Here is a 17995-nt window from a genome sequence, read left to right on the forward strand (position 1 = left end):
CTTATTAAAAATACACATGTAAATGAAACAGTAGGTATGAAGCACCACACAGATTAGTAACACAAGTTACAATTTGAAAGGTTAGTGGCCTGGAGCTATTTTAGCACAAGGTACTAAGAATTATGCAATAGATTTTTGACAGAGTACCAGAAATCTTCAAAAAGGTTTTCCCAGTTGCGAGTTCTCAGTTTGAAAATCTTGTCTCCTTATACCTGCTGAAGCTGTTGCCTTTTTTTTACCCTCCAAAAGCAGACAAAACATGACTTTTGCAAGTAATCAAATGAAACAAGTTTTACAAGACTGAATTTCCACTGGGAATACCCTGTCAAAGACAGCTGTCATAACACATGACAGCAGGAGCTGACTTTAATTGCCATGATGGAACAGTCACAGATTAGAGCAGTTAATACACTTTAATCATGCAAGTACAAGTATGACAATCATGAAGATCTAGGCTGACTGGCATCGCTGATGCATTCACATTGTTAAAGAATGGAAAACCACTGAAATGAGGTAACTCTGCAGTTCTGTAGAACAAACAGTGAGGGACTGAAAGTCCACAAGAATAAATTTAGAGTCAGCTCCTTTAAAGCAGCCTCATCTTGTTTTTCACAGCTTATGAAAGTCTTTATTGTTTGCAGGACTGTTTACAGATAATCAAAGAAATTGCTTTATCTAGGTGGGAAACATGAAGTGTTGCTGAAATTAGTACAGCTCACCCTCTATTTCAGGTGTCTTATGTCAGGCAGTGTGTACACAGAGCATGTAAAGCAATTACAGAGCAATTATAGAACCTGGTTAATTTGTAGGCTATTGTAATCTGGATGTTGGTGAAAAGCTTTTAACAGTGGAAGACTGAAATGGGCCAGTGCCCATTCCCCACATGAAGTCAAGACAGTGATGGAGAGTTGTTTGGGTTTTTTTCTCCCAAGTCATTCTGCAGTCTGCTATAGTACTCTACAGAAATACCAATGCTGTGTCCTTTACTATATGGTCCTTATTCAGTCTGGTGAGACTATCAGCTGTAATGGCATTGCTACTTGCTCACTTGACAACTGGATTTTCCTATTGACTTTTGAAGAGACAGCACTGCTCAACTGTTGCAAAAAGAATTGCACTATTGAGCCAAGAAACACAGCAGAGTGATTATTAATCTTCAAGATCCTCTATCCTCTACAATTCTTTACTTTTTATCTCAAGAATTAATATCTCTCATTAACTCAACTTCAAGAACTAAGCAATTTTTTTTTTTAAGTATTAAAAAGTTTGGATTCTGTACCCAGCAAAGCTGCTGGTGTAACTGGCAGACTTGCAGTTCACATTACCTCTCTTAGTGGAATGATTACACTGCACAGGCTGCCATCCTGGCTAGCAAAGCAGATGTAGTTTTCTGAAATGCACATTTTTCCATGAGTATTGTAATGAATGAAAGGAACCCATAAGAAGCACTCATGAACTTCCTTCAAGGTCTCTTCTTTAGGTAGCCTGAAGAATGCAGTAAACTGCTCACTGTGGGCACGGCTCTCTAGGCCTCTGGATTAAAACAAAACAAAACAAAAAGGCAGGAAAGAGACAAGAAAAATTGAATGAGTTTTAAATGCCTTTACAAATACGAAAGTCGAAAATATCTTGGGAAAGATAGTAAAACATCATTATTTCCCATAATCCATGGGGTCAGTCTGGAGGGTTCAATGTTTTGCTGAAAGAGGCAACAAAGGGTTGGACCACACCTACCTGTACAGCCACTTAACAAAATACTTAAATACATAACTGAACAGGAATAAATTCAATCATGTCCTTCCACAGTAAAGCACTGTGCTGAATCAGGGCCTATAGGTAGTGCAGAAAAAGATACTAACACACTAATCTGCTCTGTCTCTCCACACATCAGAGTAATCTCTTTAAAACAAGTTTTGGCTTGACAGAGGGTTAATTAGGTAGAAATGCAGCACATGTTGTAAACATCTGCCATATCCTAATTCTCTACAGATAACTGCAGCCAGAAACAATGTTTTGGTTGTAGAGCAACATCCCTCTCCAGCACTGCTACCAAACTTAGGGATCAATTACCCAGGAAATATAACCTAAACCAGGCTTTATTATCTGTGTACTATAAAACAAAATAGCTTTTTTTTCTTGAGTCATGGGTGCATGCAGCTTTAAATAGAAACATTTCTTAGAAAAATGCTTTATCATAATTTCTAATTTGCAGATAGGTAACATTTTCCAACAGTGTCCCCTTCCATTTTCCAATTTAGTCCCTTTATGTGACTTAAAATCACCTAACAATAGACTTCCTTTTCCTAGTTACTTTTTACAGTAAATAGCTGTGGTCCACAGATCAAAACCAGAACATCTGAGGGAGAATTTGAACAGCTCTTTGAGGAAAGGCAGTATGTTCTTCAACAGAAGCCAGAACTGAAAAGAAACCATAAAACTACTACAAGGAATAATTACACACCTTTCTTGAGAAGGAAGGACCCTGACCACCAGGTTACTTACATTCATGGGTTTCCTACAGCCCAAAATGCTGTTGCAAATAAGGAAAGCCATGAATCCATCTGCAACTCATCAGTTTTATCACCCACCTCCAGGGGCAGAAAAGCCATGCAGTTATCATTTACAGGTTTATTAAATGATTTCTTCTCCACCTTATCCTTCCTCATCAGGTCTCTCTGGAGACAGCACAGCTCCATTTTGAACTTTCTAATCCTAAATGCTGCAAGAACTCCTTTTCAAAATTCAAACTACTATAAACATTATAGTTGGAAGAACAGCTCTGAAGGTTTGATCACCTCCTGTCTCCATATAGACTTTGGATCCTGCAAAGTAACAATAAATTACAATGCCTAACATGGCTTTGGTCCTACATTTTAATGAGACATTTGGTTAAGAGAACATCACCTTTGCTGACATTTACAGATCTCCTGGAGACAAGGATTCTCTTCCCCTTTGCCTAAACAAGTGCTGGGCCCTGAGCAGATAAACTCTGTGTAATACATTACCTCTTGGTGATCTGCAGAGGGTCATGAAGGACTAGATCATTCTCAAATGTTTCCTTGTCAAAAAGTCTCCTAACAGCATAGTTTGCCAGCTGCTCCATAAGAAGGAATGTTTCGCTAATGTGCAAAAACATGGAAAAATAATGATCTTCCCCACGGGAGCATACATGAATGCTCTCTGTCAGAATCACATTGGAAGTCTTCTCAAGTCTTGATATTTCATCCCAGGAGATAATAAGTTTTACTGAAAATACAAATATAAGGAGATGTGAGTCACTTCTCTGTAGCTACTACCCTCGTATTAAAAAAAGCAAAGCCGTAGTCAGCAGCACTGATAAATTATAATTAAGCAACACAGCTAAATGATAGCACACTTGGAAAGGGCTACAAACTAACAAGCACAAAACCCATTCTCCTCACATTTCCTAAAACATAATTCGATAAGAAAGAGTTTTATAGAAAGAAAAACCTTAAAAGACACACCATGTATGACAACACAAGCTTACACCACCTTTTCTTTGCTCCTATGTGAAACTGCAAATGGCAAACACACACCATCATATGAGCCAACCCCCTTCAACAGCTCACCAACAGGGCTGCTTAAATTAAATCAACCATGTATTGGCATGCAGAGGAACTGTGATCATTAGCTATGGCATTTCCCAGTACAGAAAAAAATTAGCATTGAAAGCATCCTCTTTTTTTTATGCTTGCAATTTTTCACATAAATACAGTTACAGTTCACACTATTTGAGGCATTTGTTTGGGCATTTCAAGCTAATGTTTGAAAACAGGAAAAAAAAAGGTATGTGCAATTATCACCAATGTGTAGAGCACCCATGAGACATATTAAGCCTGTGTGTGAAGACATAACTGTAATCCTCACAGACTGAGTTAATAATGCACATGAACTAAAGATGATGGACAGCTTTTAGCTACAGTCAACTGCAACTGTCTGTCTTCTTTCTGAAGTTTGTATGGAGGAAGCAAACTAATGGATATTGTGTAGTAAGTTACACAAATGTATTAATTTCCATAAATTATGTTATGCTGTCAGTTTTTTCTCTCCTGTGTTGACGTCTGCTCACATGGCAAAATAGCTCTCTTGGGAAAAATTCTTCTTAATCTGAAAGACAGCAGTAAAGCATGAAGGGACTAGGCTTAGCATCCAGACTAATTTACCTTCTGCTCCAAGCAAAAATGAGTAAAAGCTAAGGAAGTTGGTACTAAGATAAAGCCATCCTTGACAGGGCACTCTGCCCTTCCAGTAACTGCACGAGTAATAGGTAATCAACTTCTCCTGCTCTGGCAATCCAAAACACTTCTCAAACTTCATAAGACCTTCACGAAACTTCTCAGGATCATCTTCTTTTACAAAAGAACTTTTTCCCTCTTCAGCAATCAAACCCTAAAACAAAAAAATCCTGTTAGTTTATATATGCATCCATGTGAGTGAGTGTCATATATGCACCTGCCTACACACAGCACAGCGTTCTCTGAAGAGGAGAGTAAGTTTCAGAACAGGAAGAATAGTCTGAGGATCAAAACACAGGTCACAAATCAAATGTGCTATTTCAAACTCATCCACCAAGCTTCCCACACAACAAAGGCAAGACACACATTCCCGGGTCTCCTCTTCTGAAAGAAACATATTTTCCTCACTTAATCCCAAGAGTTTCTGGGTTAAATATTTAGCATATATAGAGTAAACTGTTGCACTTTCACAAAAAGAGACCATACACTTCCCAGGCACTGTTAAAATTATGATGAAATAATTTATCGACAGTTTTAGACCACTATCTAAAGGCATTGATCATTTACCAAGAGAAGTTTATGTCAAACAACCTTGAAGGGCAGAGAAACACGAACAATGGAGTGTGTTAAAGTTAACAGTCACATATTATTCAACCAGAATTAGGCAGCATTACAATACTGTACTTTGATATTCTACAGATGACATATCATGCACGTATCGTTAGAGGAAAAAAATACTTAGCTTAGTCATGTGCCTGTTACTTACTCTTATCTTTCCCTGGACAAAGCTCGTAATATCTTCATTTGAATCAAATACAGATAAAGTCTTCATAACATTGTGTTCTAACCACTCCCAGTGTTCTGTTATTTCTTCTCTGCTGGATCCTGATTAAAAGAGAAAGTTAGTATTGCTTAAAATCAGAAGAGACTTTCACTAAAAGTATTAATCAAGAGAATACTTAGCAAATTCCTGATTTGCAGAATACTTTAGTTACACAAGTCCAAATCATAAGTCTCAAATTTCTTGTTACCTCTTGTGTACACTGCAAAGGTACCCAGTGTACATTAAACATGTGCAATGCTGTGTTTTTATCTTTCAAGCCCTTTATGCAGCTCTATTTCTGGCCTTTAGATCCAGAAGCATCACAGCTTTGTCAGCATTGTGTGGGCTCGGTGCTAAAGCCTGACTTGGACTGACAGTTCCTTCCTCCCCAGCACAGACTCAGCATCACCACAACACTCCCAGTCTAATAGTCTAGAATGTGGGAAATGTGAGACCAAACACATGAGGCTCGGAAGAAAATGAAATCTAGGCCTTTGATACCCTCAGCTCTTTGATCACTGGCCCGTAACAGCTTCCAGAGCAGAACTCCAAGACTGGGACCTGCTGTGCAAAACCCCTTCTAACACATGAGGACATAAAGCAAACATCACCAGGAGGCAGCAAAGATTGAGATGACATGAGTGAAACAGTAGAGTTCCAGCAAATTCACTACTGAGTTAGTGCTTCAAAGACAGGTGACTCCTCAACACATGCTGGGGGACAGGGAGAGGGAAAGAGAGAGATAGAATTCATATAAAGGCATTGAATAAAGGCATTCTAGAATATAAATTAATTGGCAGCTCCATCCTCCAGAAGAATGCTCACAAATCAAATCAGTCAGTGTAATTACATACTTCCAATACCCCCAAGCAAGAACACACCTTTAACAATTGCTTTTTTCTCAACTTACTTTGTAAGGGCTAATTAAAAACTCCACAGAATTAATTAAAGTGGCCTTGGGAATGAACAGAAATTGCTCTAAATACAGTTAAATAGTCAGACTGTATTACACTGGGTAGATTTGCAACACTTAAAAAATTATATCAAGAGTAATTAACACAGCAATTAAAGAGCAAAAGTAATTCTTTTTCTCAGACTACACATGTAGACCAATTATTTGTGTAAATCAGAAGCACAGAGGGGAAATAGTAAAGATGAAACTGTTTAAAAATTGTTTAAATGGTTTAGGAGCACTGTTTCAGACCCTTCATATATAAAGCAAGAACAAAGTGTCATCCCATCAATTTCTTCATGGAACAAACAATCTGTTTTCTGATAAAAAGTACAATTACACATGTAGCCTTTTGGTGTAAAGTATGTTTGTGCAGCACAGAATTTATACAAATTTAGTCCTAAAATGAAGACTATCCTTTGTATTTTCCCAAGGGCTGACCTGATGGCAGTAGGATTCCCCAGGGTATACTTCCAACAGATGTATCAAAGTACCTTTTCAATAGCCTGTCACCACCAGTTCTGATGATGTCAGAAGTGGTCCTGAAATGTATTTACTGCCAATTCACAAACTGTTCAAATTCCATCCACTTTATAAGGCTGCCCTTTTCAAGTGACATGCAACGAATTACATTAAATTAAAGCTACAAGAACAAATCTGTATTTTCAAAACAGCTAACTGCATAGAGAAGACAGCAAGAGGCACAAGTTTTCATTTAAGGTGACACACTGCGGATTCCTAATAAAGAGAGAACTGCAAAATCCAATGTAAAAACGGTGTAACAGTTCCTAGGGCAATTACTCATGCACGTGTGTTTGCAAAATGGCAGATTTCCTGCAAAGCTCATCTTTTGCCACAGGCACCTAAAAGGAAGGCTGAGAGCCCAGTGAAGTCTAGATGGAGTCTTGCTTCCTTAAAGAACACTATTAATTAAAATACATCAAAGCAAGGAAAATTAACTAAAATACATGGTTCTCTTTCCCTGTACTACAGATGCATTCAGAGTTTTCAAAAAAACTAAGAAATAGATTAATTCCACAACAATGACTCTTTAGCATTAAACCAGATGCAATATTAATTGATTTCAACATGAAGTTAAGACCGTGCCTCAGAAGAAAAAACAATGATGCATGCAAAGAATAACAGGCTCCTCTTAGCTTTGGGGATGGAGGCCTCTTTGGACACCCAGTAGTTAAGTAGCCTGTATAAAGCAATTAAGACTTCATTTTCAGGAGAAGTTACAAAACTTAAAGTGAAAATAAAAAACTAAAAAAAACCTAAAAACAAACAAACAAAAACCAAACCAAAACAAAACAAAAACAAACAATCAAACAAACAAACAAAAAAACAAAACAAAACAAAAACCAAACACATACTCCACCCTTAAGGTTAATTTACTTTTCCATTCCTACTGATTAATAATGCAACACAAGAAAGAGAGAGAACCTTTTAGACTATGAGAGCAACAGATATGAGGAATAATTCAGCTCTGACCATGACTGGGAACCTGGCTTGTTTTAACATGCAAAGACAAACCAGATAAAAGTATTAGGATAAGCAGCTACTGTTATTCCTACCTACAGCACACTTTGGGATAAGTTGACCCTTAGGAGTCCATCCTGAACTGTGTCAAGTTATACCTGCAGCTTACAGAAGAAAAGATCGTGCCTCTGTCACTCTGTGAGCTCCCAAAGGCCTTGGTACCTGATGGACCCCTGCAGAAGGCAGGAGATCAGAAGGTGTAATAGGAAGAGCCCAGAGACCTATTCTGAACAACTGGAACCACTGCTGTCAATCTCAGGTTCACAAATGATTTTAAACCAATTAGAGGGGATGAGAATGAATAACGATAAAAGAGGATTAATCCAAAAAATGGACCCCATATTTTTTCCCTGTATAAGCCCAGGACGTACCGCACGCGATGGACCAGTAGACCTGAGAGTCTGGAGTCTGGTGCAGGATGCGAAACGGGGCCACTTTTGATGTAGAGTCCAAAACTGCATCTAATGTTCCCACGAGAAGACCTGTGGGGTTCAAGGAAATGTACACAGCACAGTGAAACTGAAGTTTGGAAAGGTACACTCCCCTCTGTCCTTTCTTAAGGAACAGGAATGCTGCCCAAGTGAGGATTATTGAACTCTGAGAAAACACAAAGCACAATTGAGCACAAAATACTCCCAGAGGAACTTCTTTGGGAGGTGATCATGTTTAGATCCAGTAAAAGCCATTACAGACACACAATGAGGGTGAAGTTTTTTGATATGACCCCCATGGAAGCGACAGCCATGCAGTGTGGGAAACCAGGGGACAACTGGAAACGTAACAGGGCAGCAGCTCCCAGCCTTCAGTGAGCACAAGCAGTAATTGAACAATCTCTTAATTAGTCATTGACTAGTTGTTCTGTTTTCCAGTCACAGGAAAGAGCCCTTGGAAGACCATAATTGGCTATATCACCTCCCTGCCACTAAGTATTGAATTAGCTTCCATTAAACAGAATACAGAACAAAATATACTAATTTCATTAAGGAGATAATTTCATCTCTCCAGAACTGGGAGTAAAATGTTTCCTGGGAAAATTAGTGTGTATTTTATATTGGCCAGCAAATCATTCTCTCTCGCTGCACAGTAATAAAAATATTAGCCCAGATATCTTAACAGTTCCTTTAAAATATAAGGATCAGGGAATTCTAAAAGAAAAATCCATACTGAAGAAAAAACACAAGCTTTTAGTTCCTGATGCACAATAAAACCTTTTCTTGTTACAACACGAGCAAAAATACAAGCAACAGGATCTTATGCTTCTTTCCTGTATTTCCTATGTTTGCATCCTTCTGGCATGGCCACAGAATCAGAAAGTTCAACTGAAGCAAAGCTACTGAAGCAAGCACACAAGGCTCTTATTCTCCTACCAAAGAACAGCAAAACAAGAGATGACATTACCCAAAAAAGCAAAACACAACTACCCAGAGATGCTGTAAAGTCTGTTCCACAAACCTGCTGAGATCACGGATGCAAGGTATTCCCAAAAAGTGCTATTTGGGGAGAGACCTGGCATGCAAAGTTAATATATCCCTTACAGCACCTTTAAATCTTTAAATACTCTTCCCTGTTTAAAGAAAATGATCTTTTGATTCTAGCTTTTAATATACTATAGAAGCACTAGATTTAGACAATTTCAAATGCATCCCTGAAAAGTTATTTCAGAAATTTTAGGTTGGCTTCTTGTACTTTGTGTTCCACTTTCTTTCCATTAACCCCCTCTGGAATTCTGAAAAATAGCATCTGTAAAAGAATACAAGAAAGCAAAATATGGCAAAATTGAGACGTTTAGACACTCATCCTCAAAGCATGCATTTCCTAAGGATACACCTTCAGCATAGAGCCTGTGGGACTATCTTACTGTGACTATTCAAGTTCCAGAATGCTTTTGCTTCTCTTCAAAATCATGGAAGTAAATAAATATAAAAAACACACACACAAACCCAAACAAAGAAACAAAAACAACAACAAACCAAAACAGACCAGTACTTTACATCAAACAAAAACACTCTCTGGTCTTTCTGCAATTCATAGATTGAAAGTTGCTGTTGGAAAGTAAAATTATTTTGTAGTTCCTGACGGAAGAAAGACATTGAATAAGTAACAACACTTATGTCTGTTTAAAGAGCTTTGGCTTACTGAATGAGTCATGACACTGAGCTGATCTCAAAGTTGGCTTTGCTTCAGCATGATTTCATTCACAATTCTCCTAATAACATTTTCTGTTATAATATACAGTGCAAGGACATTATTGAGCATTTATGAGGCTAATGCAATTTGGCTTGAGCCAAGGGTTACCACAGCACACTAGAAAGCAGCACTCCTCAAAATGCCATCACAGCTTTCACCTGCTTGGAAGGACATTAGATTTTAGACACACTAAACTGTACCAGGTCACTTCAGCAGTCCCACCAGTCAGTGCTGCTGTGTCCAGGAATGGCATCTTGGACTACAGGTTTGTGCTTAAGCCGATCAACACACCCTTAGTACAGTACAATTCCATTAGTACAAACTAATTCCATGACTATGGCCACTGGTACAGTTGTGAGGAATAAGCTGAGGATCACTCACCTTCCTATCCTAGTCCTGAAAGTGCACCATGAGCTGCCAATGTTTGGAATACTTTATTATCAGTCAGGGTTTCTGTAACCTCAAGTTCTTGGGTGATTCTCAGAAAGCACTCCATTAGATTGTTATTTCCCAAAGGGAACCAATTTTAGGGACAACCTACAGAGGGTCACCTACTTTCATCTCTGTTCAGTGTGAGACCCCACAGTCTCTCCTGGGGATTCCACCTAAATCATCCTCCTGCCTTGCTCAGGGAATGAATTCAGCTGTACCTACAGAAGGTGGTGCGTATTTATGGAGAAAGTGCTCTGCTTTTAGAAAACATTTTCAGTTTCATAGCTGCCTGAGTAAAACTACCAGGAAATATCTTAAATACTTCAGTAAATGGGGTAAAATACCTTAGAAAAAAAAAAAAAGAGGGAATTCAGAATAGGTTTGAAATATGGATGTGTTCTTCACAAGAGTTTATAAAAGCCTTGGTCAGCAAAATACCAACATTAGCTCAGGGACATGCCCCAAAAACATATCAGCAATGAATTTTGCTCTCAATGGTACCAAGTTAGGGCAATAAAGTCAGTATGTTACACGTCAATAACTGCCCAGCATTTTGCCATTTGGAAGCAACACCACTTTGTTCTTCAATATTTATTTCACCAAGTACATCCAGAGAGTACTAATATTGGCAGAGTTTTGGGTCCTTTTCAACCCACAATCTCAAAGATTTTTTTGCTCCTGAAATAGCATCAGTTACAGTTTTTTTATTGCTAAGGGTCTGCTTTATTTACAGCAATTTGATTCCTTCCTATCCTTTGTGGGAGTAGTGTAATGCAAACACTAATATCAGTTTTCTTTTACTGATGAAGAATCAGAAGCAAACATGCTTCTTTTTTTTAAAAGAGCACTGTTCTTCTGAAGCAAAGTTAGCACAGGTCTGGTCTCTCCTCTAACGCTTAACAGTGCCTTTGATGTCAGTAATTAATTACAGTAAAAGTCAAGGGTTTTCCCTACCTTTCTAAGCACAGCACATACAACAAGCAGGGAAGACTAATTCCAATGATATATATCACTTTTAAGTTTTTCTACTCTCACAGTTGCATTTTACTTATCTTTCTCAAGCAGAAAGAGGCAAAACAAAACTGTGGAAGCAGAAAACAATTTGTTTGCTCACATTTCAGTGAAAGACTGCAATTTTATGACACCAAATGCTCATTCACGTCACTACTCCTGAAATACCCATCTCCTAATCAAGGTCCTGCCTAAACTAGAACCAAAGCAAGAGCTTTGTGACCAGCATGCTTAATCTCACTAGACTTTGGTTACAGCACATGCATCCATGACTATATTCTTATCCACACACTCTGGAAAACCTGAGCACCTCTCCCAGAGTGGCTCTGCAGAAGGCAGAACAACCAGAGGACATGGTCACACAGTTGCACTGCCAGACACACAGTCACACTTTGGGACAGTCCATCACATGATAATTATCCAGTGGAGAACCAGTCAGACAGGTTACAGCACCTGTATCCTTAGGGGAGGTCTAAAACGGAAAGAGATTGAAATGTAAAGTTAAGCAGGTGCACATCTGCAGGAAGAGAGCCAAGGTTGAGCACAACCAGTACAAGGTGTTACTGTCACTGTGCTGGGTGCGCACACAGGCCACAACAGCTCCCTGTATCACCTACAGATTACAAACTAGCCCTGCTGTAACTGTCAGTCCAAAGGGGTCAACCAAACAAATCCAGCTGCAGCCTTCATTCTACACCTAGGGCTGCACCAGAATTCCCTGCCTTCCTTCAGGTAACTGTCTCTGCTGTCATTTATCTTTTGCTCCTTGGTCTGTATCTTTCTCCAGGTACTGGCTGCTTCCTCAAAACTCAAATCTCCCTTCCTTAAAGCCCGTCTAACCAAGTGTACCCCTGCATTTTTGCGAATCTTTTGCTGCTGCCTCCTCAATCAGTCCCTGTTACTGCTATTCAAACCTTGCAGCACTGCCCATCCTTCTCCCCATTCCTGTCTTGAGGCATTGCCCCCTCTTCCCTCACGACCGACCGGGTCTTGTGCTGCTGCCTGCCTCCTTCACTCATAACCCCCCAGTCCCTCAGTGCTGCCAAGTCACCTCCAGCCTTGTCTCACCAGCTGCAAAATGCTCTTCAGGACAGCAAGATTTTACTGGTACATCTGTGATGACTTCCTTAGACAACAGCTGTGCTTTTCTTTTTCCTAAAGGAAGCTCTAATTTTCTTGAGTGACACACAGCAACACAAACTTAGGCATAGCAAATCATGCTGGCTTATATCTAGCCAAGTTCGAATATTTCAAAACCTGCAAACACAAATGTAACTGCATTTTTATCCAACTGTCCTGTTAATCTTAAGAACACCTCACTCTTTTTGTTTCTGTCCAGTGAAAAACTTAACTTGCTCAGATGAAATCTACCGAGAGTCCATAAGAAAAGCCAGAGAAATAAAACATGCAATGTCAACTAAAAAAAAAGCTTAGTACAGTAACTACCCCATCCAATTGTTTTCCCACACTGTGAAGAGCCATCAAGGATAGGAGAGCAGTGATAGAAGCCTCACCTTCATCAAAACCCGAAGGGCATCAGGAAGGCCAGCTGTCTGCCAGCTGTGAGCCTATGAAGAGGTTTTCAGATGAACAACTATTTCCAGTTTTCATTGTTTCATTTCAATCACAGTCCTTAAATGAATTTTATCACACAAAAAGACAACCTTCATACCAAATCCATTTCCTTGGCTTCCAAATATATCAAGGCAGAGAAGAGGCCATCAAGCCTGATCCTCACAAGACTTCCAAGCCTGCAGTATATCATCCTTGGTTCTAAGCCAAAGCCTGACATTAGCTATCTATCTATAATATGCCAAGAAGACAACCTGAGGGTTTGGGATGCTTTCTTTTCACACTTTCCATGCGCCCTGCCAGTGGTTCAGATGCCAGTGAAGAATGTCCCACCTCCAGCTGTGAGGGACATTTCTACATCTGAATGTCATCAGCCAGAAGTTTGGACTTTGTGGTTTCATCCAGCAGAATTGATAAATGTTTCCACAGGACAATATGGTTCATGTTTAACATAGCTTGCTTTAGGATGACACAATTAGAGAGAGCCCTGAGACATGCAAAACACTCGAGAACCACATCCCACCACGGAACAATTTTGGGCTGATTCCCTGCAGCTCTTTTCTCCTTGACGGGGTCAATGACAGACACCACCAGACTATGAAGGAGTCGGTTCTAGTCAGAATAGCCAACACCACCACCACCACCGAGGTCTCAGCGGTAGCTGGGGCCCCTGCACTGCCGAATGATACAAACAGACAAGAATTAGAAACTCGGCTCCATACCGCGAAGTTCTCATGGAATAGTTTATTATACAGTGGCCAATGCCCTGTCACTTTCCTGACCCACCCCTCCCGACAAGCTCCATCAGATCACATACGTGCTTTTAAAGTAAGAGACCAGAAATGCCTGAGCAGGAGCTCATCTCAAGCAGCCCCAGATGCACAGAGGAAAAGGGCTTTGGAAATGAGCGTTTTGCCAAAGCAAGCCCGATCCGTCCTTCTCCAGCCGCGTCCCCTTCCACCGAGCTGCCCGTGGAGCGGCGCCGGGCTGCGCTGGGGCAGAGGCTGCTCGGAGCCCCGGCCCTGCCCGGTGCCCGTCCCCGCCGGGCTCTGCTGCACCTGGGGCCGAAAGGAGGGACAGGAGAGCCCCGGGAGAAACCCACGAAGCTCCAGGGCTCTCGAACTCGGACGGGCGCCCTCCCTGCCCCGCTGGCCGGGGGTCCCGGGGTCGGCAGACCGCCTTCTCTGCCCAGGCCCTGCCCCTTGCCCGCAGTACCGCCAGCCGCCTCCGCGCCTCCTCGCCGTAGCCCGCGCCTCTGCACCACGAAGTACTGGTTGGAGCGCTCTGCACCCACAGCTTGAGGGCATTTTTCAGACAGCACACTCTCGGCTTCAGCACATCGCGCAGCCACCTCGCGGCGCTGTCGCCCCGCCCCGGCCCCGGGGCCCCGCTCCGCGCTCGCAAGCTGCGGTGCCGGGCAGGGGAGACCGGGAGGGCTTTAGGGGGCCGCCCACACGATGGGGAGCTGTGTCCTCGCCGCCAAGGCTTCGCAGCGCTGCTGTCTCAGGACTACAGCTCCCGCCGGCCCTGCGCGGCCGGGGACGCGTGGCGCCTGCCGTGCGGGCCCCGCTCGGCCAGCCCCCGCGGCCCGGGGGATTCGGGTGTCCCGGGCACTGCGCGCCCCGGTGCAGGAGAAGCTCTTGTGCCGCTCACCGCACACGGCCCCTCCCCTGCTCCTGCCCCAGGCGGGGCGGAGGTTGCTGTGGCCGCTCTGCCCGCGGCACAAGTCCCGTGTTCAGTTCTGGCCCAGCCCGCAGGACAGACAGACAGACGTCACCACGGACGGTGTTTGGCTCCCAGGTGTGTGTTCCTGGCAGCGCTCAGCCTTGCGCTGCCGCGGAGGCTGGGGCGAGGAGAGAAACGGGGAAAACTCCCAGGCCGGCAGGGATGCGTGAGCACCACCCAGCACGGCAGCCCAGACCCCCAGCTCCAGGAGCAGACATATGGTCGGCGTTGCCTGTTTACCTTCCACATTACATAACGACAGTCTGCCTCACTGCTTCCATCACACAGCACAATTCAATGCTAAAATTTGCCTTAACAGCAGCTTGACTTGTGGTCTCAGTGTTTTCATGATTTGCCTGCAAGACTTTCAGCATTTGTCCTCAATGACTGGCTCTTCAGGTTATCTGCAGACTGACTTTACCAGTTGTTCTGCACTAGAATAAATCAATTTATCATGTTAAGGAACAAGACAGTGGCTTTCAGACTCGTCAGGATTGAACTTGCATATCAGCTTTTACTACAGTCGTCTGTGTTGATGTCTTCTCCTGATTTCATTGAATCATCATAAAATGGTTTAGGGTAGAAGGGACCTTAAAGATCATCCAGTTCCAACCCCCCTGCCATGGGCAGGGACACCTCCCACTAGACCAAGTTGCTCAGAGCCCCATCCAGCCTGGCCCTGAACACTTCCAGGGATGGGGCAGCCACAGCTTCTCTGGGCAACCTGTGCCAGTGCCTCACCATCCTCACCAAGAAGAGTTTCTTCCTAATATCTAATGTATATCTGCTCTCTGTCAGTTTAAAGCCATTCCCCCTTGTCCTTTAAAAAGTGCCTCTTCACCTTTCTTGTAGGCTCCCTTCAAGTACTGGAAGGCCCCAGTTATGTCACCCTGAAGCCAGGCTGAACAATACCAGTTTTCTCAGCCCTTCCTTCTAGGAGACGTGCTCTGTCCCTCTAATCATCTTGCTGGCCTCCTCCTCCAGCAGGTCAATGTCCTTCCTGTGCTGGAGATCCCAGGGCTGCAGCACTCCACGTGGGGTCTCACCAGAGCAGAGGGGAAGAACCCCTGCCTTGACCTGCTGCCCACATTGCTTTGGATGCAGCCCAGGACAAATTTAGTTTTCTGGGTTCCAAGTGCACATTGCTGGATCATGTCCAGCCACTCATCCACCAGCAAAAAGAGCAGATTTAAAGAGTAGTTCCCTCACATCCTGGTTTCAAAAAATCAGGTGCTAGGACTATTCTGCCATACATACCTGGCAGCCAAGGACTTCCCAAGGCTGTGGGATGACCTCAGGACTTGCTTTGTATGGACACTGGTCAGCACAGCATAATCCCCAGCTTCCCAAAAAGTCAGGATCACAACCACCCAGCTGCTCAGTCTGCCTGTCACTGAGCCCCTGCTCTTGCTGGTTCTTCTCCAATCTCTTCACTATGTCCCAAGGAGCTCCAAATGTCTCCCTGTGGCCTTACACTTGAAAGGACTATACTTCCTAAATGGTATCTTTTGGAGCTGACAAAAAGCACAAACAAAAGCTTTGCAGGGGTGGAAGCCCCACTGTCTCCTCTGATCCAGGTTGCTGATGCTGGACACTTCCCAGAGTTATTGTCTTTTCCTACCTCCATGCAAGATTCACTCCTGGTCCTGACAGAACCTGTCATTTGCTACAACTGAATTGAGTAAATCTTCCTGTTTCCCAGGAACTTCCCTGCAGTTTCCTTCCCTTAGCACTCTCTTTCCAGCATAATTGACCTTCCTAAGATTTCAAGGATAATGCTTTATTGATTGTGTATCATACAAAAAAATCCAGCACACAATTGTTTAAACTCAGCCTCTAATTTGAGCTCTTCCTAAAAAAAATTGTGCACATCATGCACTAACTACACGTTGCAATCTTGGCACTTTTGCTTTATCCTGCCTTCCTTCATGCCTTTCAATAGTACTTCACTACCAAAACAGCTGGTGCCAGCACTGGTCTATTTGTGAGCACAGGCACAGCAAGGTTTTGCCAAGCACTCACAGAATCTGTTTGGCAATGCCTGTCCAGTTCCAGCTGTGTAACAACCACCTACTCAAAGGCACCAGTGTGAAAGCAGACCTGAGTGTGCAGCTACATTTAACTCATGGGGAGGCTTCAAAACTGGGTGAATTGTACTGGCACGAAACATTTTTTTTTCTTTTCTTCCAATCACTCATTGCACCACAGCAAGAGAAGTTGTAGTATTAAAAAGTTTCACCTTTGGGACTGAATGTAGGTTTAGCTAATACTGTTCTCTTACCTGTTTTTGTAACAGAATAGGAAACAACAAATTTCTGGTGCTCTACCTTTACTAGAAAGGAAAAATTAAATAGAAGTCATTAGCCAGCATGTGGTAACTTAACACAGATCAAACATTAATGAGACAAGGCAAACAACTCCCACATGCACTGGCACACAGCTCTTCGTGAGGCAGTTTCTTCCATCCCCCACCTGAGTAACAGACATTGCTGCAGATTTACCAGCTGAACCAACAGAACGGTTCCTGCCCAGATCCTGCTCTTCTAAGAGCATTCCCAGAGAGAGTGTTTACCATTTCATTGTCCACAATTAGACAAGCCCTTGGATATAAGAAATTAAGGACTTAACACAGATTTTCTGAGATGCCCTTGGCATTTCCTACCCTTTTAGCTTGCCTTTTGGTGACTCACACATGCTGGACATGTTAGGACATACATTGCTTGCTTATGTAAGACTCAAACTTTGTTAACTGGATAAATATTTAACAGTAAAATGCTACTGCTTGGAAAATGTCTGTTTCGTTTTCCTCTCCTTGTTTCAAGGTCTTGGATGTCTTCCTTTTTTCCATTCCCTCAGGCATTCGATTCTTAATCAAATAGTGTTAAGATGCAAAGAGTGCCCTTCTATCAGCTTGGAAGAATTTATTTATAGCCACTTGAAAACTTTCTTAATCAGTGCATAATCATGCTACAGTCTAATCATGCATTCTACAGCAACAAAGATCCATTTAGTGCTGCAGAATTTTTATTTCACTTATTAAAGACCTCCTAGAAATTGTAAATTACTTCCTTCAAATAACCATAGTCAATATCATATAAATAAATAGCTATATAAATAAGTGTTGGCTGCATTCTGCATATTTAACAGTTGAACAACCCGTGCATGAATGCTACAATTTAGTTTCAAGTTTCTCTTGAAACCAAAATTAAATTGCCAAAGCCAGTAGATTTTCTTTGGTCTCTTCCAACCTGCCAGCCATTATGCTGCTGCAGGAGTGCAGCCCCATTCAAATCTGCACAGGATAAACATCAGTTTAAACCTGGGTGAAAAGACAGGGCTACCTTCTGTGCTGGTGTGTGTTAAACATGCAAGGATATTATGTTAAATCACACAGCCGAGGTATCCTGTCCAACTGTTACTAAGTCACTTGAGAAGTGCAGATCTTTCCACCTAAAGGTTGAGATAGACTTAAGTCTCTCCATTTTATGGGAAGAG

At 42.2% G+C, this 17995-nt stretch overlaps 1 protein-coding gene across 1 annotated transcript in view; it reads right to left on the bottom strand.

Annotated features, from left to right (window-relative positions):
• The window catches only part of TBC1D8B (TBC1 domain family member 8B), a 34489-nt gene extending 17286 nt beyond the window's left edge, over positions 1–17203 (bottom strand). The window contains exons 1-7 of the mRNA XM_029959187.1: positions 17191–17203; positions 16782–16832; positions 7945–8055; positions 5023–5141; positions 4185–4410; positions 3006–3246; positions 1326–1533 (exon numbers count right to left, since the gene is read on the bottom strand). Of these exons, the coding sequence (XP_029815047.1) occupies positions 1326–1533; positions 3006–3246; positions 4185–4410; positions 5023–5141; positions 7945–8055; positions 16782–16832; positions 17191–17203 (969 nt within the window). The remainder of the gene's footprint in view (positions 1–1325; positions 1534–3005; positions 3247–4184; positions 4411–5022; positions 5142–7944; positions 8056–16781; positions 16833–17190) is intronic.
• Positions 17204–17995: the final 792 nt, after the last annotated feature.

Source organism: Manacus vitellinus, unplaced genomic scaffold, assembly GCF_001715985.3.
Source record: "Manacus vitellinus isolate BGI_N305 unplaced genomic scaffold, ASM171598v3 scaffold_19_pilon, whole genome shotgun sequence".
Classification (NCBI taxonomy): domain Eukaryota; kingdom Metazoa; phylum Chordata; class Aves; order Passeriformes; family Pipridae; genus Manacus; species Manacus vitellinus.